Source organism: Acinonyx jubatus, chromosome C1 (genome assembly GCF_027475565.1).
Source record: "Acinonyx jubatus isolate Ajub_Pintada_27869175 chromosome C1, VMU_Ajub_asm_v1.0, whole genome shotgun sequence".
Classification (NCBI taxonomy): Eukaryota; Metazoa; Chordata; class Mammalia; order Carnivora; family Felidae; genus Acinonyx; species Acinonyx jubatus.
The window spans coordinates 171,098,180-171,122,500 of NC_069381.1; the positions used below are offsets into that span (position 1 = coordinate 171,098,180).

The 24,321-nt window shown below is 36.7% G+C and overlaps 1 protein-coding gene and 1 pseudogene across 1 annotated transcript in view; one reads left to right on the forward strand and one right to left on the reverse strand.

Moving 5' to 3' along the window:
- Positions 1-21,013, forward strand: part of ITGAV (integrin subunit alpha V) — a 91,352-nt gene extending 70,339 nt beyond the window's left edge. The window contains exons 19-30 of the mRNA XM_027055100.2: positions 2,816-2,883; positions 4,719-4,866; positions 5,392-5,484; positions 7,809-7,888; positions 8,265-8,345; positions 9,337-9,442; positions 10,053-10,211; positions 10,907-11,017; positions 15,512-15,625; positions 15,727-15,834; positions 16,427-16,549; positions 17,273-21,013. Of these exons, the coding sequence (XP_026910901.1) occupies positions 2,816-2,883; positions 4,719-4,866; positions 5,392-5,484; positions 7,809-7,888; positions 8,265-8,345; positions 9,337-9,442; positions 10,053-10,211; positions 10,907-11,017; positions 15,512-15,625; positions 15,727-15,834; positions 16,427-16,549; positions 17,273-17,368 (1,287 nt within the window). The 3' untranslated portion in view covers positions 17,369-21,013. The remainder of the gene's footprint in view (positions 1-2,815; positions 2,884-4,718; positions 4,867-5,391; positions 5,485-7,808; positions 7,889-8,264; positions 8,346-9,336; positions 9,443-10,052; positions 10,212-10,906; positions 11,018-15,511; positions 15,626-15,726; positions 15,835-16,426; positions 16,550-17,272) is intronic.
- A 3,175-nt stretch (positions 21,014-24,188) lies between these two features.
- LOC106976525 (tRNA selenocysteine 1-associated protein 1-like) overlaps positions 24,189-24,321 on the reverse strand; it is a 4,671-nt pseudogene continuing 4,538 nt past the window's right edge.

A 24,321-nucleotide genomic window follows, 5' to 3' on the forward strand; every position in this document is an offset into this window, starting at 1 on the left:
TTTATTATATAATCTTGTTTCTTTGTTAATTATCCATCCTTTGTTCCCATTATTTACTTCTTTCTAAGATGGGTCCTTCATTTCACTCGTCATATTACAGACTTGTTTTACCACACTTTCTCCATAGAGTACTGCTGTTCCATACAAATATTAACATGAGCCACATTTGTGGTTTTAAATTTGCTAGTTGGCAACATTTTCTTAAGGTAGAAAACAGGTGCAATTAAACTTTATATATAAAGTTTGCTAGCACTGCTGTCATGAAAAACCACAGATTGGGTGGCTTGTTTTAAACAATAGAAATTTATTTTCTGACGGTTCTAGAGGCTTAAAGTCTGAGACCAAGGTGTCTGGCAGGGTTGGTTTCTTCTGAGGCCTCTCTCATCAGCTTATAAATGGTTACCTTCTCCTTTCATCTTTACACGGTCTTCCCTCTGCGTGTGTCTTGTCCCAATCTCCTTATACATTGTGTTGCATGAGGGTCCACCCTGATGGTGTCATTTTATGTTAATTATCTCTTTAAATACTGTATCTCCAGGTAAAATCACATTCAGGACTTCAGCATGTGAATTTTGGGGGGGGACACAGATCAGCCCATAACAATACCCAAGTTATTGTCATTCCAGCACATAATCCATTTAAAAATTGTTAGTGAAATATTTTATATTCTATTTTTTGCTGTCTTCAAAATCCAGAATGTATTATATGATTATAGCACATCTCAATTCAGATGCTAAATATTTTTTCTGTATTTGGAATTCATATGGTTTATAGTTGAAGAAGTAGATTCACATACCCAAGTTGTTTTAACATACTAACAGTTTTCCAGTAATGGAATTAAGTATCAGTTTTTAAATTTAAATTTAAATTAATTAAAATTGAATAAAATTTGAAAATCAATTCTCAGCTACCCCGAGACCCCTTTCAAGTGCTCAGAGGCCACATGTGGCTCACTGGTGGCTATTGTAATGGACAGGGCAGCTGTTGAGTTTCCCTCTCTGTAGCCTAATCCTTTGCAGTTAAGAGACCAGAGTGCTTTCTGTAGGAAGAATGGCTTTTTTTTTTCCTGCCCTCCATTTATTTGTGCAAATGTAGATTAAGTTCTTACCCTGTGCAAGATGTTAAATATAGAGAGATTTAGTTCCCTATGAATGGAAGGCATTGCTGTGTGCTTTTCCATTTCTGAAACTTATTTTTCTTTTTCTTTTTTTTAACTTTTTTTCAACGTTTATTTATTTTTGGGACAGAGAGAGACAGAGCTTGAACGGGGGAGGGGCAGAGAGAGAGGGAGACACAGAATCGGAAACAGGCTCCAGGCTCCGAGCCATCAGCCCAGAGCCTGACGCGGGGCTTGAACTCCCAGACCGCGAGATCGTGACCTGGCTGAAGTCGGACGCTTAACCGACTGCGCCACCCAGGCGCCCCTGAAACTTATTTTTCTAATAGCTTTAATACTGTGGTTACACCAATGCCAGCTAAATCCTTTTTCTTCAGTGTATGGTAGCAGTTAGACAAATATCCCTTTGCCACAGTATTATTAATATTTCATACATATTTCTTATTCCAAACCTTACATACTCATCATTTTGAGTGGGTCTCTTAATACTCACCATATCACTAGTTACTGTTATTATCTACAAAATCTACTTTTTATTCCTAAACGAGTTTGGCAATGACTGTATCTGGTATGACTTATGGAATCACCACAAAGTTCTTGTAATAGTCCCAGCCCTTCCCCCTTTTCCCCTTTGTTGAAGCGCATAGCAGTTGCTTACGTCTATGTCATTTAATTAATTCACGTATATTGTTGTTTCATTCCAATTAAATTGGCAGTTAAGATCTGTATCATGTAATTTTATTCTGTGTGGCTGTTTATCCCTTGTGACTTGGAAGAGGAAGCCTCTCATTATTTTCCCCCTTTAAGTCATTTTCTCTCTTCTTTTTGACTGCCCCTGGGCTTGAAGCTCTTTGAATATTAACACTAGACAAACCAAGAATGGCTTCATCTTTTTCTCTTTCTTCTTTTTACAGTTTTTGTATTTCCTTCATTCACACTCTACCCAGTCTCTTCTGCTACTTCCCACGGTTTTTGTCTTTTGGGTGTTCCGTACCGTTCCGTACCGCTCTAGCCTCCACACTCTCACAGCCAGATCTGAAAAGAGAAAATTCAGTTTTTGCTTATGTCACCCCTCCTGGATTGGCTTCAGTGCTTCTAGTCCCTTCTCCTTCACCTCCTTCCAAGTGGCCACACATATTCTGGCCTCATTTTGTCCAGTTTCTGTTCCCTTTGATCTGCCTGTCAGAATTGCTGCCATGCACCCGTAGCTCCTTATTCTTTGACACTCTGCCCCCATATTTCCAGGATGCTGGCAGAGGCATAGTCTGCAATAAGAAGTTCTAAAAGGGAAATTTGTTTTGCCCACGATCACACAAGTTAGCTAGTAGCAGCAGGTTCACGCTGAATCTTCATTTCTTTCTCATTTTTTTGAATCCTCACTTCTTGACTGTTACTTTCTCTCTACATGACACTTCATTCCCACACCATAACAGCTTAAGTTGAGATAGAACTGAAAGGTTCCAACTAATTGTATTATATCCTATGAATGTTTTTCTTCTTTTTCATTTTTGACTACCTACACCGACCTGTTTAAAAATAAGCAGCCATGACACCTTTTATGCAAATAACTTGATGAGTGTATATAAATATATGTGTGTATGTGTATATTCACATACATCCACGTATATTGATCTACACTGCAGATGTATCCTGTATTGGTGTTTTTTCACATAGAAAAAATAAAATGCTTTTTTCTAGGCCCATATTTTGCTTGACTGTGGGGAAGACAATGTCTGCAAACCCAAGTTGGAAGTTTCTGTAGATAGGTAAGTGTTACTCCAAACAATAAAGAGCCTAACAAGAAATTTAAATGGAAGAACACACTCTTCCATCCAAATATAGAATATCCTATTCTATATTTTAACATGAACTAGTTATGTTGAAGGATAATTCATGATTTTCTTTATAATAGTAAAACTATCAGTATTGAACTTTAAAAAGATATGCACTATTTTCATTACTTGCCTTGGTTGACAGATGTATTTCCATTCAGCATGAGAAGTGTTACAAGGTAGCAGTATATCTTCTTAAAGATATATTTCATTGTAAATACCCTGTTAACTAAAGGATTCTGATTATTAGTAAAAAAAATTATTATTACATTTCTAAATGTTTTATTTTATTTTGGGGGCACCTGGGTGGCTCAGTAGGTTAAGCATCTGACTTCAACTCAGGTCATGATCTCTCTGTTCATACTGACAGCTCAGAGCCTGGAGCCTGTTTCAGATTCTGTATCTCCTTCCCTCTCTCTGCCCCTCCCCCACTTGCACTCTGTGTATCTCTCTCAAAAGTAAACAAACATTAAAAAAACGTTTTATTTTATTTTTGAGAGAGAGAGAGAAAGAGAGTGAGAGTGTGAGCAGGGGAGGGGTAGAGAGAGAGGAGGACAGAGGATCTGAGGAGGCTCTGCACTGACAGTAGTGAGCCCAATTGATGCGGGGTTCGAACCGCGAGATCTACCTGAGCCGAAGTCAGATGCTCAACCAACTGAGCCACTCAGATGCCCCTCTGATTAGTATTTTAAATGATATGTAAATTTTATTTTTTTATTATTATATTTTAATTTTTTAATGTTTATTTTTGAGAGAGACAGAGTGCAAGTGGGAGAGGGGCAGAGAGCGAGGGAGACACGTAATCTGAAGCAGCTCCAGGCCCTGAGCCATCAGCACAGAGCCTGATGCGGGGCTCAAACCCATAAGCTATGAGATCATGACCTGAGCAGAAGTCAGATGGCCAACTGAATGAACCACCCAGGCACCCCAATGATATATAAATTTTATTTTTTTTAATTTTTTTTTAATGTTTATTTATTTTTGAGACAGAGAGAGACAGAGCATGAACGGGGGAGGGTCAGAGAGAGGGAGACACAGAATCTGAAACAGGCTCCAGGCTCTGAGCTGTCAGCACAGAGCCCGACGCGGGGCTCGAACTCATGGACCGCGAGATCACGACCTGAGCCGAAGTCGGACGTATAACCGACTGAGCCACCCAGGAGCCCCCAAATTTTAAAGAATATTGTGAGAATCATGACAGTGATTAATTTGGCTTTATTTATTTATTTATTTATTTATTTATTTATTTATTTATTTATTTATAAAGTTTATTTATTTTGAGAGAGTGTGTGTGAGTGAGCTGAGGAGGGGCAGAGAGAGAGGAAGAGAATCCCAGACAGGCTTTGTGCTGTCAGCTCAGGCCCAACACAGGGTTCAGCCTCATGAACCGTGAGATCATGACCTGGGTGGAGATCAAGAATTGGATGCTTAGCTGACTGAGCCATCCAAGTGGCCCTTATTCAGCTTTTAAGGAAAAAAAAAATCAGGGAATTAAAAAGTACTACAAAGAGAAACAAAGTTACCTCAGTAATAGATATGACTGGTAGCAAGATGCTAGTGACATTAATGCTTTCTTTTACTGAGAGAAGCATTGGATTTGCACCCAATGTGCTATTTCCAGTTTCCTATTGAGCTGTGAAAGAGTCTTAAAATATCTTGAGACACTGTTGAACATGTCAGTGCTGTCTTGTGTTTCTCTTGTTTCTTGGAACAATCATATTCTCCCCATGCAGTCTTTTTTCATTGTCTATATTTGTATTAACTTGTAGTGATCAAAAGAAGATCTATATTGGAGACGACAATCCTCTGACATTGATTGTTAAGGCTCAGAATCAAGGAGAAGGTGCCTATGAAGCTGAGCTCATCGTTTCCATCCCACCCCAGGCTGATTTCATCGGGGTTGTCCGTAATAGTGAAGTAAGCAAACTGCCTCTTTAAAAATCGAAATGCACTCATAGGTCTCATTAACATTAATAAGTTACTCCCCTATTTAGTGTAGTACGAGCTTAGCCATTCTACTTAAGGCTACATTGCTAGGCAATAGAGTGCCTGTCTTACATAATTCCTTTCAAGCCCAATACTTTGCATAAGGCACTGATAGGACATTTTTAGAATTGCTAGCGAAATACCTGAAACAAGGTCAGATAGATAAAGTGTCTAAGACTGTTCATCAAATAATTTGTTAAGGATAATAAGGTTATGTATCTAAATCCTCTAGAGATCCTTCAGAAACATCTTTACATTCGTCTGTGGCAATTGTACACAATACCCACCCTCCATTTGCTCAAATGGATATATTTTTGAAACAAGAAACTTAACTATCCAATTGTATGATGTCATCTAGGAACTTCATAGTCTATGGCTTCTGCTTTTTTTGTTGTTTGTTTTGGTCATTAATTTATAATCTTTCCAATCTTTTTTTTTTTCTATGACTTATCGAAGGCCTTAGCTAGACTTTCCTGTGCATTTAAAACAGAAAACCAAACCCGCCAGGTGGTATGTGATCTTGGAAACCCAATGAAGGCTGGAACTCAAGTAAGATGATTTGGCTAAATGGATTTTATTTTCCTTTAAAGAAAATAGCAAAATGGGTTTGTTCATAGTAAATTTTTAATAAATATTTCAGAATAATATCTTTAAATTGGTTTTGATTTAGAATGTAATGATTAGCAGAGTTTTGTCTGGTTTTGAGTAAGATAATAAAATAATGGATTGTGCTGCTACACTGTAGTCAGTAAGCCGTGTTTACAGTGCCTTCGGTTTGCTAAATGGATGAGAACATGGGTTAATAACTAAGGACTCAAATTGTAACTCTGGTATTTTAACCTAATGGATCTTTAATTTTTTTTTTTTTAATGCTTATTTATTTTTGAGACAATGCGAGAGACAGAGTGCAAGCAACGGAGGGGCAGACAGAGGGAGACACAAAATCTGAAGCAGGCTCCAGGCTCTGAGCTGTCAGCCCAGAGCCCGATGCGGGGCTCAAACTCATGAACTGTCAGATCATGACTTGAGCTGAAGTTGGATGCTTAACCGACTGAGCCACTCAGGCGCCCCCATAACCTAATGAATCTTCAGACCTACTCTGACAAATACTAAGACTGTCATTATTACGTGAGATAGAATTATCTCATGAATTTGGAAGCCTATATCTTTGAACTGAATAGAATCAAAGAGGCCCGTAGTGTTGGATCGGGCTCCCCTTGAAGTGGTAGAGAAGGGAGCCCAGGAGCTTGAAAAGATGCTCTCAATGGGTCGCTTCCCAAATGCTCTAAAAAGTAAACAAAAATGTGTCTTGTAGAATTCTTAGTATCAAAGGAAAATGGGAATGTATTTCATGTTACTTTTTCAATAGGATTTACTTTAATAGCACGAAGACTTTGGTAATTTGAGATCTCTGATAATATGGGGCTACATATTCCATATTTATCCTTAAACAACATCTAACAGGAGAGATGTTGTTTAAGGGTACAGACTTGCAACTAGTGGTAAATAAGTCTTAGAGATCTAATGCACAGCATAGCGAATATAAACAATATTGTATAAACAATGCTGGGTGGCTCAGTCAGTTAAGTGTCCAACTTTGGCTCAGGTCTTGATCTTGCAGGTTCATGAGTTCGAGCCCCGCATGGGGCTCTCTGCTGTCAGTGCAGAGCTTGCTTCCCGTCTTCTGTCTCCCTCTCTCTGTCCCTCCCCAACTCATGCACTCACTCTCTTTCTCAAAAATAAATAAACATTAAAAAAAAATCAAAAAACCCAATATTGTATTATAATCATCAACCTTGCTAAGAGACTAGATCCTTATAACCATAAAATAGGAATGGGAATTATGGGACATGGAGAGATGCTAACTATAGCTACAGTGGCAATCATATTACAGTTTATAAATGTATCAAGTCAACATGTTGTACACCTTACATTTACACAATGTTATATGTCAAATATATTTCAATAAAAGTTCCACATTTCTTTAAGAATATTTAACATTAAAAGTCATTATTATTTCTAAATATATGGTCTCTTAGGGAAGACGCCTTGAACAAAGTACCCTGAGTTGCATTTTTCCACATGTATATAATGATGTTTAACAAGTGAAATGCTTTTTATTTTTCTTTGCTTATTTTTCTATGTTTATTTCTGTGCTTTCTGTGTTTATTTTTCTATGTTCTCACGCTCTCTGGCCTTCTCACTCACAGCTCATCCAGTGTGGATAAGTTCAGGTTATTTCAGGTGGCCAGCGTCAGGCTTTGTAAAGTGGAAGGCAGCTTGATGGAAGTGCCCAGTCTTGTTTTTATGTATGATGAATGATTCCCTAAGAAGTCTGCTTTCTCTTACCTTATTAGCTCCGTTGTTTTCTTTAAGGTAACAGCTTCCCCCCTGCGAAACTTAGGATGATGGTTGCAATGGAGTTGTAAGAGAGGTGGGGAAATTCTGGGTCCGGCCCTGCCCCTCATGCCTTTGGTGGCCAGGTTTTCTTGCTCTTTAAAACCCATTCACTTCTTGCTTCCTGATCCATTACAAGTTCAGTTGTTAACTTCCTGTCACCAAATCAGTGTATTTTGATTGAATCAACAGATATTTACTTTGCATTTTTATGAAGTTAATATCAGGTATTATGAGGAGATAGAATTATGTTAATAATTGTTTAATAGGCTCCTTTGTGGATTGGCCCATGTATATGAAATAAAAGATTTAATAGAAGATCAGATTTAATTATCTTTGTTAGAGTACTTTCAGTTTTATTATAAGCTCAGAAAAACTGTATTTTAGAAAAACTCGTTGATTTGGACGTTGGAATTTAAATTTCACTGATGAGACATTGTTTTGATTAACGTTACTATCCCTTCCTCCCCCTCCAGCTCCTAGCTGGTCTTCGTTTCAATGTACACCAGCAATCAGAGATGGATACTTCTGTGAAATTTGACTTACAAATCCAAAGGTATGAAAACAACTTGTTTTCAGTTCATATTAACTATTGAGGAAATGTTCTTTGTCATAAATATATTATGTAAGATATTCTAAATGTTAAGGAATAAAACTGGCTAAAATTCCAGTACTTGACTATACCATTTTTTAAATAAATATTCCTATAACAAGAATAATTTTGTTAGTTTTGAGCTTGTGAAACAAAAGTAAAAGAAGTAAAATTTGATCATCTTTTTGGAATTAAATGCTAATGAAAATTATTTTTGTACGTTTTTTTCTTTCTTTTAATTTGTTCGTTTTTAGTTTCACTGCATTTGCCCCTGTACGTCTTAGATAAAAATTATGCTCAGTTCAGGCCTAAATATATCTATATTTTTTTTCTTTTTCAGCTCCAATCTCTTTGACAAAGTAAGCCCAGTTGTATCTTACAAGGTTGACCTCGCTGTCTTAGCTGCTGTTGAGATAAGAGGGTCAGTATGATTACCAAGTTGAGTGTCACATTCTTATGAGATTTAAACTGCCTTAAATTTCTTTTTATGTTTATTTATTTTTTGAGAGAGAGAGAGAGAGAGAGAGAGAGAGAGAGAGACAGAGCACAGCCGGGGAGGGGCAGAGAGAGTGAGAGACACAGAATCTGAAGAAGGCTCCCGGTTCTGAGCTCTCAGCACAGAGCCCTATGCGGGGCTCAAACCCCCGAACTGTGGGATCATGACCTGAGCTGAAGTCAGACACTTAAGCGACTTAGCCACCCAGGTACCCCTAAACTGCTTTAAAATGCAGTTACTTTTAAAAAGCAACTAGTAGGCCCAGTAACTTCTTTTGGGGAGTAGCACTCATATTTCATGATACTTTTACTAGAGCTGGAGCTTCTGTAGAAAGAAGGACCTAGCTGTATTATTCCAAAGCTCCAAATATTTACTTGGTAACCCTCTGGAAATAAATCAGACATGGCAACAGCAGGCACAAAATAAGTGTATTGAACTTTCATGCAGATTGATTTATCAATACACCTGTTACAATTAGATTCAATACAGAAAAGTTTATGTGTAGTTGGATGTGCGTGTTCACATACATACAGCTTTTTCTTCCTTTTATTTTATTTATTTATTTATTAAAAAAAAATTTTTTTTTCAACGTTTTTTATTTATTTTTGGGACAGAGAGAGACAGAGCATGAACGGGGGAGGGGCAGAGAGAGAGGGAGACACAGAATCGGAAACAGGCTCCAGGCTCCGAGCCATCAGCCCAGAGCCTGACGCGGGGCTCGAACTCACGGACCGCGAGATCATGACCTGGCTGAAGTCGGACGCTTAACCAACTGCGCCACCCAGGCGCCCCATCCTTTTAAATATATATATTTTGTTAATTCTGATTTTATTCATGTGGATACAGGGTACTTTTGAAAATGAACTGACCATATCATTTTGGTATTCATGGTAGGTTTTCTTTGGTCATTGTTTAGAGTTTCAAGTCCCGATCATATCTTTCTTCCAATTCCAAACTGGGAGCATAAGGAGAACCCGGAGACTGAAGAAGATGTTGGGCCAGTTGTTCAGCACATCTATGAGGTTTGCGGTTGTTGACTTTAACTGATACCTGGTAGAGAGCCTTTAAAGAGAAGAACAGATAGGCTACTTGTTAAAACAAAACAAAACAAGTTTGTTTAGTGTTTATGTAAACTCTGCATAGTTTAAGGATGTACCAGAGATTTATTTGAATTTTTTCTCTATTCAGAAGTTCCTCTTTTTAAGACAAGTACCTTCAAGTGATTAAAGAATGCACTTCATACAAATTGTTGTCCAAAACCAATTAGTTCTACTTGAATAACAGCCGTTAGGTCATTGCTGAGTATTTGCATATGGACGGTTTGCAGCTCTACCTAAAAATTGAAAGTGCCTGTAGCAGATCATCAAGATTTTCTATGCCATCTTTCATCAAAACTTTTCCATACGTTCCTCTTTTGTTTATATTTTCATTCTGACACATACTGCACTACACTAGAGATAAATGTTGAGTTTGATCTCCTTTGCCTCGTAATGATCATGTTGTAACGTCAGAATAACTGGAAACTCTGCCGTTATTCAAATCCTATCACTAATGATTCCTAAGGTTGATGTAGGAGGGGGATTATGGAATTGATTTTTGCTCAAAGTATTTACATTTTCTTTTCCCCATTAGCTGAGAAACAATGGTCCAAGTTCATTCAGCAAGGCAATGCTAAATCTTCAGTGGCCTTACAAATATAACAATAACACTCTGTTGTACATCCTTCAATATGATATTGATGGACCTATGAACTGTACTTCAGATATGGAGATCAACCCTTTGAGAATTAAGGTAATGTGCTTAATAGCAACTCTTTATTATGATGATATTTAAAGCTTTCCTTTCTAAATCTGTGAAAGAAATGCATGAAATAAAACAACCATTTTAATACACACACCTACTCTACAGAAATAATTTACTTCATAACCAGTATACTAAGGATTAAATTGTTTATTTGTATAATGAGAAAGGATTGATTCATTCCTCTGTGAAATCCTAATGAGTCATCTATTTATGTAGTGACCTAATTTGACTGTGGTTCCATTGCACTGTGGTTTATCCACATACAATATTGTGTCAGGGGTGTTTTGTTGTTGAAATTTTTGTCTTTGGAGAAAGATCTAACATTTTACTTAACCTGGCTCTTTTCTTAACTAGAAAACAGAACAAAAAAATATATACTCGTGATTGACACTTATCACAGATATGTACCGTGACATTTCAGGCTGTTTCAGTGTGTCTTATCAGTTTCCCCTCTAGCTGTGCAAGGGAGAAAATCACTGCTCGGTGGAGATAACGTTTTCCCACATATTAGGGAATCTCTGATCTTTATTCTTTGTGCTTACTTTCCACCATATATTAAGTGGTGAATTTGTCATGCCACATTTTCAGTCATCATGTTTTAATCACATGTAGCAGTTTATGCCAAAATGTCAGTGCAGAGTGTTTTCCAATATTATGTACCACCAGTTTCTCTGTAACCCTAGATCTCAAGTTCACAAACTGAAAAGAATGACACAATTGCTGGGCAAGGTGACCGGAACCATCTCATCACTAAGCGGGATCTCACCCTCAGTGAAGGAGATGTTCACACTTTGGTAAGCGCCATTTCAACAACAAGCACTTTAAACATTTAAAAATATGTGATTATAGAACTGATGCCAAAGAACATTTCAAAAATAACAACAGCAGTGCTTGGAAGAACTACATATATTTTTATACTATTCACTCCTCTTACTTTCCATGTTCCTGTTCAAATTAACACCAGAGTTTCTTCAAATGATCTATCTTTATAAATTGCTAATAAAAATATTTCATGTTCCAGCTTATTTTTCTGGCTTACTCCTCTAACTGACCTCCTTCTTGACCTCATCCTGATCTCGGAGGCTTTCATGCAATATTGGAAGAAGAACCCAGGAGGCATCAACAAAAATATATTACAAGAATAATTAGCGCTATGATTAACTTTTGTTGAGTCAGCCAGTGTAATGACTATAAGGTTATAAAGGCTAATCATTTAAATTTCTGAAGTTTAACAGATCTTCAAACCATCCACTAGCAGAGAACCTGGTATAGTGTTTATGTTCATTAGCGAACACCAGTTACTTTTACATCAGCAAATTCCATAGTTCTTCTTAGCTCTCATCCGCCTCAACTGTTCAGTGGCTTTTGGCATAATTTATCACTTCCTCCTTTGTGAAACACTCCTCATTCTCTTCTAGGACTCTACTCTCTTACTACTTCACTTACATCAACTGGCTACTTCCTAATCTCTGTTTCCAGACCTTTACGTCTGTAGAGTATTCCAGGGCTCACACCTCAAATTTCTTGCCTGCTCTGCATGTATTCATTGATTAGATCTGTGCTGTCTAATATTATAGACATCAGCCACATTTTACTCTACTTTGGGAAGTAGAGATATGTCCAGTACTGCTCATTTCTATCATCGTAGGAAGTTCAAATCAGATAGTGCTATACGAGAGATGTTATTCACTCTCGTGGCTATAAATACTATCTCTGGATGACTTTGATTTACATTCTGAAGCTGATCCTATACATTGAACTCCAAGCTCCATCATCCAACTGCCTACTGGAATTTCTCTTAAATATTTAGTAAGAATCTTAAACTTAATTCTAAGAATGTTTTCCCAACTCTACTCTTTCTACAGTGTATCAACTCCTTCTTTGTCCCAAACCTGGACACCTTGACTCCTCTTTTTCTCTCAAACCTCACATCCTCGGTATCAGCAAATTCTTTCAGTATCTATTTTCAAAAGACCCTGAATTTGGTCCCTTCTCAGCAACTTTACCTCTGCCACAGCCTCACCCAGGCCACCTTTGTGTCTCACGTGGACTGTTGCTAAACCTCTAGCTGGACTCCATATTTCTGCCTTTTCCCCCACTACAGTTAGCCACACAGGAGCCTTAGTGATCCTTTTAAATGGAGATCAGGTCATGTTACTCCAGTGCCTTCCCAGCTAAGTCCGAGAGGAAGCCTGAGCATGCAAAGCCTTTAGGCCCAACAAAATGTAGGCCCTTCTACCTTGCTATTTGCATTTCCTCTCCTTATTCTCTACCTCCTGTTTTTGCTACCTTGCTTTTCATTGAATAGACATCCCCAAGCATGTTTCTACATCCAAGCTTTGAAAATTGTTCTCCCATCTTCCTGGAATGCTCCTTGTCCAGATTTCCCTGTGGCTTATTTCCCCATCTCCTTCTACGTCTTTAAATGTCAGATTATGACAGGACTTCCCTGACCAACCCATGTGAAATAGAAATTACTTTTAACCCCCACCCTACTTTTGATCCTGTGTGCTCTATCCTCCTACAGAACGACATTAAAAAACTTTATGATAAAACTTACATAAAAGTCACCATTTTAACCATTTTAAAGTATGCAACGGAGTGATTTTTGGTATACTCAGAACATTGTGCAACCACCACCATTATCTAATTCCAGAATATTTTCATCATTTTCAGAAAGAAATACTGTACCCATTATACAGTCACTACGTATTCTTCCCTGCTATCAGTCTCTGGAAACCACTAATCTGCTTTCTGTGTCTAAAGATTTGTCTGTTCTGGACAGTCATAAAATATGTGGCCTTGGTGTCTGGCTTCTTTGACTCAGCATAATGTTTTTAAGGTTCGCCATGGTACAGCATGCAGTAATACTTCAGTCATTTTTTATGCCTGAATAATACTCCGTTCTGTGGGTATATGGCATTTTGTTTGTTTCCTCATTAGTTGATGAACATTTAGATTATTTCTACCTTTTGTTTATTTTGAATAGTGCCATTGTGCACATTCTTGTACACATTTTTGTGTGAACATATATTTTTAGTTCTCTTGGGAATAAATCTAGAGATGCCATTACTGGGTCATATGGGGACTCTGTTTAACTTTTCAGAAACTACCAAACTTTTCCAAAGTCGTTGTGCCATTTTACATTCCCAACCAGCAACATACGAATTTTTCAACTTCTCCACGTTTGCCATCACTTACTATTGCCTTAATTTTTTTTTTTTTTATTTATGGTCATCCTTGTCAATGTGAAGTGGTATCTCATCGTGGTTTTATTTGTACTTCCCAATAATCACTAATGATGTCAAGCATCTTTTCTGTTGTATATCTTCTTTCGAGAGATGTCTATTCAAATCCTTTGCCCATTTTTAAATTGGGTTGTTTGCCTTTGTTGTTAGGTCATGAAGAGTTCGTTATATATTCAGGATACTTCCCTTTTCAGAGCTGTTATTGCACATATTTTCTCGTTCTGTTAGTTGTCTTTTCACTTTCTTGATAGTATCCCTGTGATGTGAAAAGTATTCAAATTTGAAGAAGTTCAGATTTGTCAAGTCTTTCTTCTTTTATTACCTGTACTTTTGCTGTCACAGTCAAGAAACCATTGCCAAACCTGACATGCTGAAAATTTACACCTAAGTTTTTTGGTTTTCTAAATTTTATACTCTCGACTCTTAATATTGGTCTGTACACATATTCTTATGCCGGTACCAAATTGTTTCTTATAGCTCTTCAGTAAGTTTTGAAATTGGAAAGTGTGAGCCCTCCAACATTTTCTTCTTTTTCAAGATTGTTTTAGCTATGTAGGGTCCTCTATAATTCCATATGAATTTTAAGATCAGTTTGATCATTTCTACAGAAAAGGTAGTTGGGATTTTGATAGCAATTTTCTTGGACCTGTATCAATATAGGAGTATTGCCATGTTAATAATATAAAGTCTCTCAGTTCTTGGACATGAGATATCTTTCCATTTAGTTAAGTGTTTAATTTCTTTCAAAAATATTTTCTACTTGTAAGTGTTTAAGTATTGCACTTTCCTGGTTAAATTACTTTTGTGTATTTTATTCTTTTGGGGTGGTCTTTTGAATAAAATTGTTTTCTTCATTTCATTTTAAGATTTTTCATTACCGGTATATAGAAATGCAACTTAATTGTTTGTCAGTCTTGTATTCTGTTCTTTTTCTGTACTTTTTTATTAGCTATAATCATTTTATTGTCAATTCTTCAGTGTGTTCTGTATACAAGATCCTGTCATCTTGAAAAGAGAGAGGTTTCCTTCTTTTTTTCCAATATGGATGACTTTTATTTGATTGTTTTCTTGCTTAATTATACTGGCTAGAACCTCCTGAACAACTTTCATAAAAGTGTCAATGAGTGGGCATTGTTGTCTTATTTGTCACCTTCAGGGGAAAGCATTTGTTCTTTCCCCATTAAGTGTGATGTGAGTTACAGGCTTTTCATGGATGCCCTTCCTCAGGTCAAAGAAGCTATTCCTTGTCATAGACTGCAAGTTCACTTGCTGGGTAGCGTTGTGACTATGTGTGTGACATGTCTAATGCAATTTGACCAGCACATGGAAGGTGGTGAATATTTGCTATCTTTGACTGCCTGCCTTCAAGTTACTGATAAAAACACTGAACGTAGCAGAAACGTGGAAGAGCTGCTCAAGATTCATTCCGTTTCTTTTTCTTTTCTACAGGTGTATTGTTAATCTGATTTTCATGTCTTACTAAAATGATCATGCTCTGGGTTTACCTAAACGATGTTGAATACTAGCCATAAAAATACATATTTTAATATTGTAGGTCTTATCCTTTTATACCACATTGCATTAAAACCAACCCCTGTATTTGTTTGTTTGTTTGTGTTTGTTTGTTTGTTTATTATTTATTTTTGAGAAGGAGAGAGAGAGTGAGAAGGAGAGAGAGAGTGAGAAGGAGCAGGGGAGGAACAGACAGAGAGGGAGAGGGAGAATCCCAAGCAGGCTCCATGCTGTCAGCGCAGAAACCGATGCAGGGCTCAGACTCACAAACCATGAGATCATGACCTGAGCTGAAATCGAGTTGGTCGCTTAACTGACTAAGCCACCCAGGCATCCCGTAAACCAACCCCTTTTAGCAAAAGCATTCAGACTCCACTATTAGCCTATGCATTTTAAACATTTTTCTTATAATGCAAAAGAATCTGGATCATCTCTTTGGCTTTCACATAAAACAACTAAAATGTCCAATTTTCATATGCTGAAGAAATGATAGACAATTTTTTATAAGTAAAGAATTTGTTTTGGCAGGGCTGTGGAATTGCTGAGTGCTTGAAGATTGTCTGCCAGGTTGGACGACTAGACAGAGGAAAGAGTGCAATCCTGTATGTAAAGTCCCTGCTGTGGACTGAGACCTTTATGAATGTAAGTGGACAGATGCAGCATTCAGCCAGCTTATCCATTTTCTCAAAGACATGAAAAAGGCCTCCCGTCTAGGAAATCATTTCATTGTTATTTCCATACAGAAAGAAAACCAGAATCATTCATACTCTCTGAAGTCATCTGCTTCTTTTAATGTCATTGAGTTTCCTTATAAGAACCTTCCAATTGAGGATATCTTCAACTCCACATTAGTAAGTCATCGATTTGGGGAAATGCAATAAGTGCACCCAGTCCAATGCCATAGATATTTTTTATTTTATTTTAAATATTGGCACCTTCACTGTTTTGGTGATTTAAAAGTTGGTTGATAGGTCTATAACCTAGTTAAATATTATTTTACTCCCTCACCCCAGAATATTACAGGTCGACCTTTTACTTTAGCATCTTGTCCTGTGTAAGAGATTCTTAGCTTATACAAATCTCATGGGTGGAAATTTGGGGAATTTTTCCCCACAAAGTTAGAAAGTCGGAAATTAACTATAATAGGTGAAGGCTAAAGATTATAAAGATCTTTAATTTAAGGATTAAAAATGGGACTAATATATCAAAGATGGATTTAACTATTTAAAAATCACTTTATCACTTCTGAAGTTAACCTGTTGTTGGGAATTTTATGTGTGTATGTGCATGCTATTGATACCAAATGTGTAATCAATCACAAATTATCATATACAACAAAAGAAAATAATGTATCATTAAAACAAAATGTAGTAGGCATTTAGACATTTGTTGAATGATTCGGTGAATTATTTTTAAAACTCAAAACCTTTTTGCCCCCACCAGGTTACCACTAACGTCACGTGGGGCATTCAGCCCGCACCCATGCCCGTGCCTGTGTGGGTGATCATTTTAGCAGTGTTAGCAGGATTGCTGTTGCTGGCTGTTTTGGTGTTTGTAATGTACAGGGTAAGTAATGGACTTAGGAAGAGCAGGAGCGGGGAGAAGCAGAAGAAAAGGGCAAGGGAGAAGGGAAAGAAGGAAGAATAGAGAAGGAACTTTAATGATACATAAGGAGCACCGCATATCTTTTTTTTTTTTTTCAATATATGAAATTTATTGTCAAATTTGTTTCCATACATACAACACCCAGTGCTCATCCCAAAAGGTGCCCTCCCCAATACCCATCCCCCAGCCTCCCCTCCCTCCCACCCCCCATCAACCCTCAGTTTGTTCTCAGTTTTTAAGAGTCTCTTATGCTTTGGCTCTCTCCCACTCTAACCTCTTTTTTTTTTTTTCCCTTCCCCTCCCCCACGGGTTTCTGTTAAGTTTCTCAGGATCCGCATAAGAGTGAAAACATATGGTATCTGTCTTTCTCTGTATGGCTTATTTCACTTAGCATCACACTCTCCAGTTCCATCCACCTTGCTACAAAGGGCCATATTTCGTTCTTTCTCATTGCCATGTAGTACTCCATTGTGTACATAAACCACAATTTCTTTATCCATTCATCAGTTGATGGATATTTAGGCTCTTTCCATAATTTGGCTATTGTTGAGAGGAGCACCGCATATCTTAAGGAAGTTGTACGACGTGCCATTTAAGTTTTCTTGGTGATAATATAGTCACTCAAAATACTTGTAATATTCTTCACTGATGTGGCAGTAATGTTAGTTTTTCCTCAACTGACAGATGGGCTTTTTTAAACGTGTCCGGCCACCTCAGGAAGAGCAAGAAAGGGAACAGCTTCAACCTCATGAAAATGGTGAAGGAAACTCAGAAACTTAACAGTGATTTTTAAGTTATGCTGCATCCTGACCCATGAGAATTACCACCTTCATCATAGGTTTCAGTTTCCTTCACAAGGAATAAAATTCCAAGACTGTACTGCTGATGGTGCCTGTTGGTATTAACCACAAAACAAGAGCAATATTTGTCAACCTTTTTCTAATAATTAAGTTCAGACATACATTTAATGCACATCCACTGACTTGTGTTTTTTAGGTATTTAAATAATAAAATTTCAAGTGATAGTTCTTCTTCTGTGTACATAAGACAGGTAGTGCCTGAGTTACCACTTTATACAAAATAGTACCTCCTACAGTTACTGTTTCTGATTTTGTATGTTGGGTTTTGTTTGTTGTTGTTTTTGTTGTTTCAAAGCAATCCATATTTGGACCTTCGGATCCACATCTTTTGTGCAGGAACTTAATGTTAATATACATTACACTACAGTTGAGTTTTTAAGCTTCTAACTTTATAACTGCATGAACTTGGATTTTAAAATATTAAACCTACATGATAAACTTTAATAAAAAAAAGATCCATCAAAATTCTTTCCTGGAATAGCAAAAGTATAGTATTTTAATATGACAGTTGGGTAGATGCTATTACATTTTTATTTTTGTTTTATTCCACAGTCCATTTCAGTACATTTGAATTTGTTGAAGTTTAGGTTCTATTTCAGATCCCTTAAGCCAATCTATACTAAAAAGTTTATAATCAAAAATGCCTCTTTTGTGTAATAGTTTAATTGTCCCTGATCTAATGATGCTTAAAGCCATATGCAGTTGGGAATCCTTTCCAAAGTACATGTGTTCCAATGTATATGCCTGGATATTTACAATGCAACAACAAAAGAAAGCATTTAAATTATAAGATTCTGTTTGTAGTTCTCTGGTAGAGTTACTTATTAATGGTACGCTTTTAGAGCAAGAATTTTTAGTTGGGATTAATTTATTTTCTTCCTGTATATGTATTTTTCCTTATATTTCCCAAACTGTTACTAAGAATAGGTTGAGATTAATGAGGGATTTTTACAGTTTGCAGGAACCTGCATCTAAACTCCCAACCCCGTGAGAAATGCTTGGAGTTGAAATTTTAAAGTAGTTTACTAGTTCGCTTTTAGCAACAGCATGATTCTACTCCTGTGGATACTACCTTACGTAAGCAAGGTATCACGGGTAAAAGCAGTCTCCGCTATCGAAATGACTTCTAAAAGTTACTTTTATAAGCGATTCAAGTTATTGGGAGCCTTTTAAAACTTTTGTAGTTTTATTAACATAAATTACTTTTCTAGGAATTTTTATATAAAAGCTGCACAGGTGGCATGTTATAGTTTTATATGCCTCTAGGGTGATGATTTCTTCTAGAGGAATATGTGATTTATTCACAGTTCCTCAAGGTCTGGGAATGACTCTTAATTTTACCTATTTTGTGCAATTACATCATGTTGTGCTTTAGAAATTGTGAGTTTAATAAGTTTTTAACTGCTGTCTTCATTAGGCAATAATAAATATTTCCCTTAAATAATTGAATATTTTTCTATGCTTTAAATATAATTGAGGTTTACTTTGCCCTATCTTGTGTTCAATTCCCTACACAAGTGGCTAAGCCAGAATATATTCATAAAACAGAGGTACGTGAGTTATATATGTTAGAACATGACAAGACCCTGTATTTAGCTTTAATGAATTTCAAAATTAATAGGTTTTGTAGTATAGATTTCATTAGTAGCTTAAAAGGTCATAGTCATATTCAGTAAGTATTTTTATTGCCAGTAAGTCTAAAGTTTTTTAAGAAAAAAAATATTTTTATCCTAGGGTCTGCCACCAGTCACTAAGTTGGTCTGTGACAACTTTCACTTTACCTGTTTTCCCATTGTAATAGTCATCCCTGAAAGTATATGTTGGATAGAAATTCACTTTTAAAAAAAAAATGTTACTGTTTACTTTTGCACATTGTGTTCCTTTTATGGCCTCTTTCTCAAGGTATAATCTTGTATGGGAGCTTGAAGGATGTTGTTGGAAGTATGATGTTTTAAATTCCCTTTATGAATTGTAGTTTTAAGCAATAGTATTTTAAAAAATGAAAATGTATATCTTTACAAACATATGGTAGAAGTATAATTGGGAAGCTTACTCTTCGAGAAAAATGTTTGGGAAAATGTTGGGATTCTTTTTACCCTAAAGCAGCATGTGAATGTATTTGGTTAAAGTGTCAAACAATAGTTCTATGAAAGCCGTTTTAATTTGCAAACATTTTAAATACTGCTATGTTTGTGATTTCCATCTTGAGTGTAAATTTTTTATAATCTGATCAGTTTTTAAAAACATGAGTGAGGTAGAGGATATTTAAAACATTTCATATTGGTGAGAAATATTGATACTGTTGTTGATTTCTTATTTAGGCATTTATTTTAGAACTGATACTTTGAGAAACATTTGCGTGGGGGACATTCTTTCCTTTTTTCTTTTCCCCTTTCCTTTTTTCCCCTTTCCCTTTCTCTTGTGCTGAATTATTATGGTAATAATTCTGATACATTTCTTAATAATTCTGAAGTGTAAAACAATTAAAACATTAGTGCCACAATTTTACCTGTGTTATGAAACTACTACTTCATAGTAAATTCTCATCAATACTTCATATAAAGAGAAAATTAAAGTGTTAGGAAAAGAGACTATACTTATTATAATGGCTTCCTTAAGAGGACTGTGGACGATTTTTGATGGTTAATGATGACCCTAAGAGAGATGTAAGTGGCAGAAGTACAGTATGTAATTCCTCAGCTGCTTTTTATAAAGCAAACGATCTGTAAGTTGATAGAGATTTCTGTGTTGCAGAGTGTAACACCAAGCTTGGAGAAGAATAAGTCATTCTTGGAATACATGTGTAGGACCATTGCCGATCTTAATGCCACTTTGTAAGTGCTCTTAGGTAGTGTGTATATGGGGTAGTTTGGTAAATTAAAAAATGCAAAATTCAGAAATTGAATAAAGGATCAAAAATGGCCAATGAAATAACGCTCTGGTTTTTGGAGAGTATCCCTTTTAACTTGTTGATAGGCTAGGTTGAACAGCGAACCTATGGACCTGTAGCATGCGTATATGCGTATATTTCATTGTAATTTCTGATAGATAATGAACTTCTTGGGAGAGGTACCAAGTCCTGGATTTTTGAATTCTTGATCTCAAGTGCAATATAACAATGTAACCAAACCTAGATAATTTCAGAGTCATTGTTAATTTAGTAAACCTAATCTAAATAGAGACTCAGTAATTTTTTGATTAGTAGGAAGGAGTGATTCTGCTATGGATATACAAATGAAGTTATTTACCCCTAAAAGGTACATTCTACATTTTATTTCAAGCTGGGCATGAGCTATTCCCTACTGGTTTTGAAATTCTTTGAAATATCTCAAAGTAACTTGGAAGCTATGTATATCAAATTAACTTGCTATCTAATAACATAGAATGTAATTTTCTTTTTAAGCTTCTCTTATGATCACCCACATTGGGTGAGACATAAAATGAGCGTCTTCTAAAATTTGTCATTTGCTGACTTGATCTGAGTTAGTGAAAACTGGTACAGTGTTCTGCTTAGTTTCCAATGTGTAACTTGTGTCTGTTCAATAAACTTGAGCATATGGTGCCACTTTTGTGTATGGACTTTATAGTTTCCTTCTGTGATGTTTTGTTTTTTAATCACATAAGCCAGTAATAATGCACTAAAAAGATGACGTCAAAGAGGTACATCTCTAAAAGTCTGAATTCTATAAGAGTGCTATTTATTTGAAGAAAAGTAACACAGAAGAGCAAAAGGAACTGAATGTTAAAAGACACCTATTAGAGATCACAGAATCATAGACATTGAACATTTAAAATGGGTTTCAAATTCCAATAATGGCAGGGTGGCTTTTATCAGATAACAATGGTAAACGATGAACAAAAGAAAAAGAAAAAACTTTTTGAAAACACTGAAGTTACCAAATGCTGGCAGAAAGTGAAGGGGATTTGACTCTTAAAGTGGGGAACCACCTTTTTCCTGGAAGTTACTTTCTGTTGTGTGGGTAGAATGCAAGCAGAAAAGGGCCCTCTCATTTCCTGCAATTATGGTATTGCCATCATGGCTAAAAGGTGCAGGGGGAAATCCAGGAAAAGAAGGAGCCATGCTTCAAATCCTTGCCCGACCCTGACTCTGACCCTCCTCTAGTGAAACTCCAAGGAGCCCAAAAGGAAACAGCAAACAAAAGGTTGAAAGAGCTGCACAGTTATTTTAGCTCTGTCTGCTGTAGGAGAAACAAGATTGGAGTTCATGTCTTACCCAGTGACAGGAGCTTTGAAACACCCATTCTTTCCATTGAAAACTCCTATGCCTTAGGAATAAATACTACATCCAAGATTGATTAATTGGCCCTAGGAGGAAGAGCAAAGCCAATGGCCGACCCTAACAAAGCATAAAAGTCAAGCTTCCACAAATTTGAGGTGACTCACTTGTGAGTTATTTGCTCATTTAGGCAGTTTCTTTGAGAGGAAGATAACCTATAAAGACTGCCATGTCACATGTGTGTGTAAATGAGAAGAAAGGAAAATGTACCCATGGTTTGAAGGAAAAAAAAATGGGTCGGTAGAAAGAGACCCACAAACGGTTTAGCAGACATGACTAAATAACTATAAAAATATGTTAAAGACTCTAGAAAAACGTAAAAGTTTATGGGCATTTCAAAATAGATTTGGAAATTAACAAGAGAGATTCAAGTGGAAATCTTAGGACTAAAAAATGCAATATCTGAAATCAGAATTTCAGGGGGATTTTTTAATCAGGGGGATTAAAAATGGACAAAAGAGAAGAAAGACTCCCTGAATTTGGAGATGAATAGGATTCATCTAAACTGAAGCACTGCAGGTGGACAGTGGGTGGGAGGAGGGATTACAAAATAAATAGCCTTCCTGACCCTGAGTCAATCTAGGCATAAAAGAAAAGGAGTCAGGAGAGCAAATGGGGTAGACTAACTTGAAACCAAAAAGTTGCCAAATTTGATGAAATGTAGCAACCTACAGTCTGGAAGCTCAATGAACCCCAAATAGTACAATCACAAAAAAACACTATGTGCATCATGGTCAAACAGCTAAAAATCACAAGTTGGAGTGGGTTTACCTCACCCTTTCGTACTGTTAACGATGCCCAGAGTTGATTTCATGTCCAAATTTTTACTGGCAGGATTGGGGCTACAGTTTATATATTCAAACTCCTAGTTCCCTATGCTTTCTGCTGTGCCACAATGCCTAGATACCAGTCACCATTTATAAACAGATTTGTTACTATCTAGTGAATAGGCTGAGATGCATATTAGTTGGTGCAACACCAATACTTTCCCAAGTAATATTTTTATTCACTTTCTCAACTGTTGTGAATTGCCTAGAGAGTTATATGGTTAGATTTCCTTTTGCACCCTGGTTCACTTCCCTTATCAGCCCTATTTCCTGAAAAGTAACAAATATATATTGGTGTTGTTTTAATAAAAGGAGCATTTAGATTTTGGAATTGAGCTTTACTCAGTAATTTACCTTCATGTTACTAAAAAAAAAAAAAAACCAAAACCCTAATTTCTTTCAAAGTTCTTCTGTTCCAGTTCTCAGAAATTAGGGTATCAAAATGGAATCTTTAGGGATTACTTTTTAGCCAATTTTGTAGTTAGAATATTAATTAGTTACTACAAAGTTATTCATAAAAAGTACTAAATGCTGTATATAATTATTAGTACTTAATTTGGAGAATTATGGTCTCCACCTGGGTAATAGAAATTATTCTTTTTTATTTTTATTTTTTCAACGTTTATTTATTTTTTGGGGGGCAGAGAGAGAGGGAAACACAGAATCAGAAACAGGCTCCAGGCTCTGAGCCATCAGCCCAGAGCCTGACGCGGGGCTCGAACTCACGGACCGCGAGATCGTGACCTGGCTGAAGTCGGACGCTTAACCGACTGCGCCACCCAGGCGCCCCAATAGAAATTATTCTTGATCTTGTGTAGGATACGTGTTAAATTTCCCATGAGAGATAAAAAGTTGATGGTTTATAAATTTTCTCATCTTTGAACAGTGCAGTTAAAGTTGTTTTTGAGATTAAAAGTGACACAAACACCTTCAAAATTCAGAGATATTATCACCTAATTAGAAGACAAGTAAATGAGTTTGAACTTCTCAGTGTACTTCAGTGAGGGAACGAAAGGGAAGAGTTTATTAAAGAATATGCAAATTTCCTACTTTGTAGTAATACCAATTTTGGCTTTGACTTTTTGATTTTGACTTTACCCCTGAACCAAAGCCAAGCATTTCACCACCAAGTGATGTTAAATTACTAGCAAAAAATGAACCTCTTTTCTCAATCATCTCACAGGTACTCAGTGACTCCTAGTAACAGACATGACATAACAGTAACTAATTTCACCTTATTCCCATTGGACAGTCCTAGTCTCTCGAGAGAACCATAAAGCAGCTGCATGCAGTATAGCAGTGGTTCAATAACAGACCTGTGAATCTGGTTTGCACACCATGGGAGAGATGGTCTCTTCTTCTCACCTCTAATTTTCCAAATCTACTTCTTCACCCTACCCACTCCGTATCCTCTCATAGGTCTATGCAATCTTGGTCATTGGATGAACATCAATTCTTTATCATGCCCTAGACAATAATTTAGCTTTAAATTACTGTGAAGCCCTTCTGCAATGAAGGGTAATATATCCACAGCATCCAGGGATTAGGCCATGGACATCTTTTGTGGGTGGGGGGAGGAGTGCTGCATTATGTCTACAACAGTCCACCTCTGGCTCTCAAAGATTTACTTCAGTCTCACATGCAAAATACATTAAACCCATCTCAAAGTCACCCAAAGGCAAACTGGCACAGCAGCAACTCAAAGTCCCCAATCCCTCCTTAATCTCATTAGCCTGAATGTCCGGAATC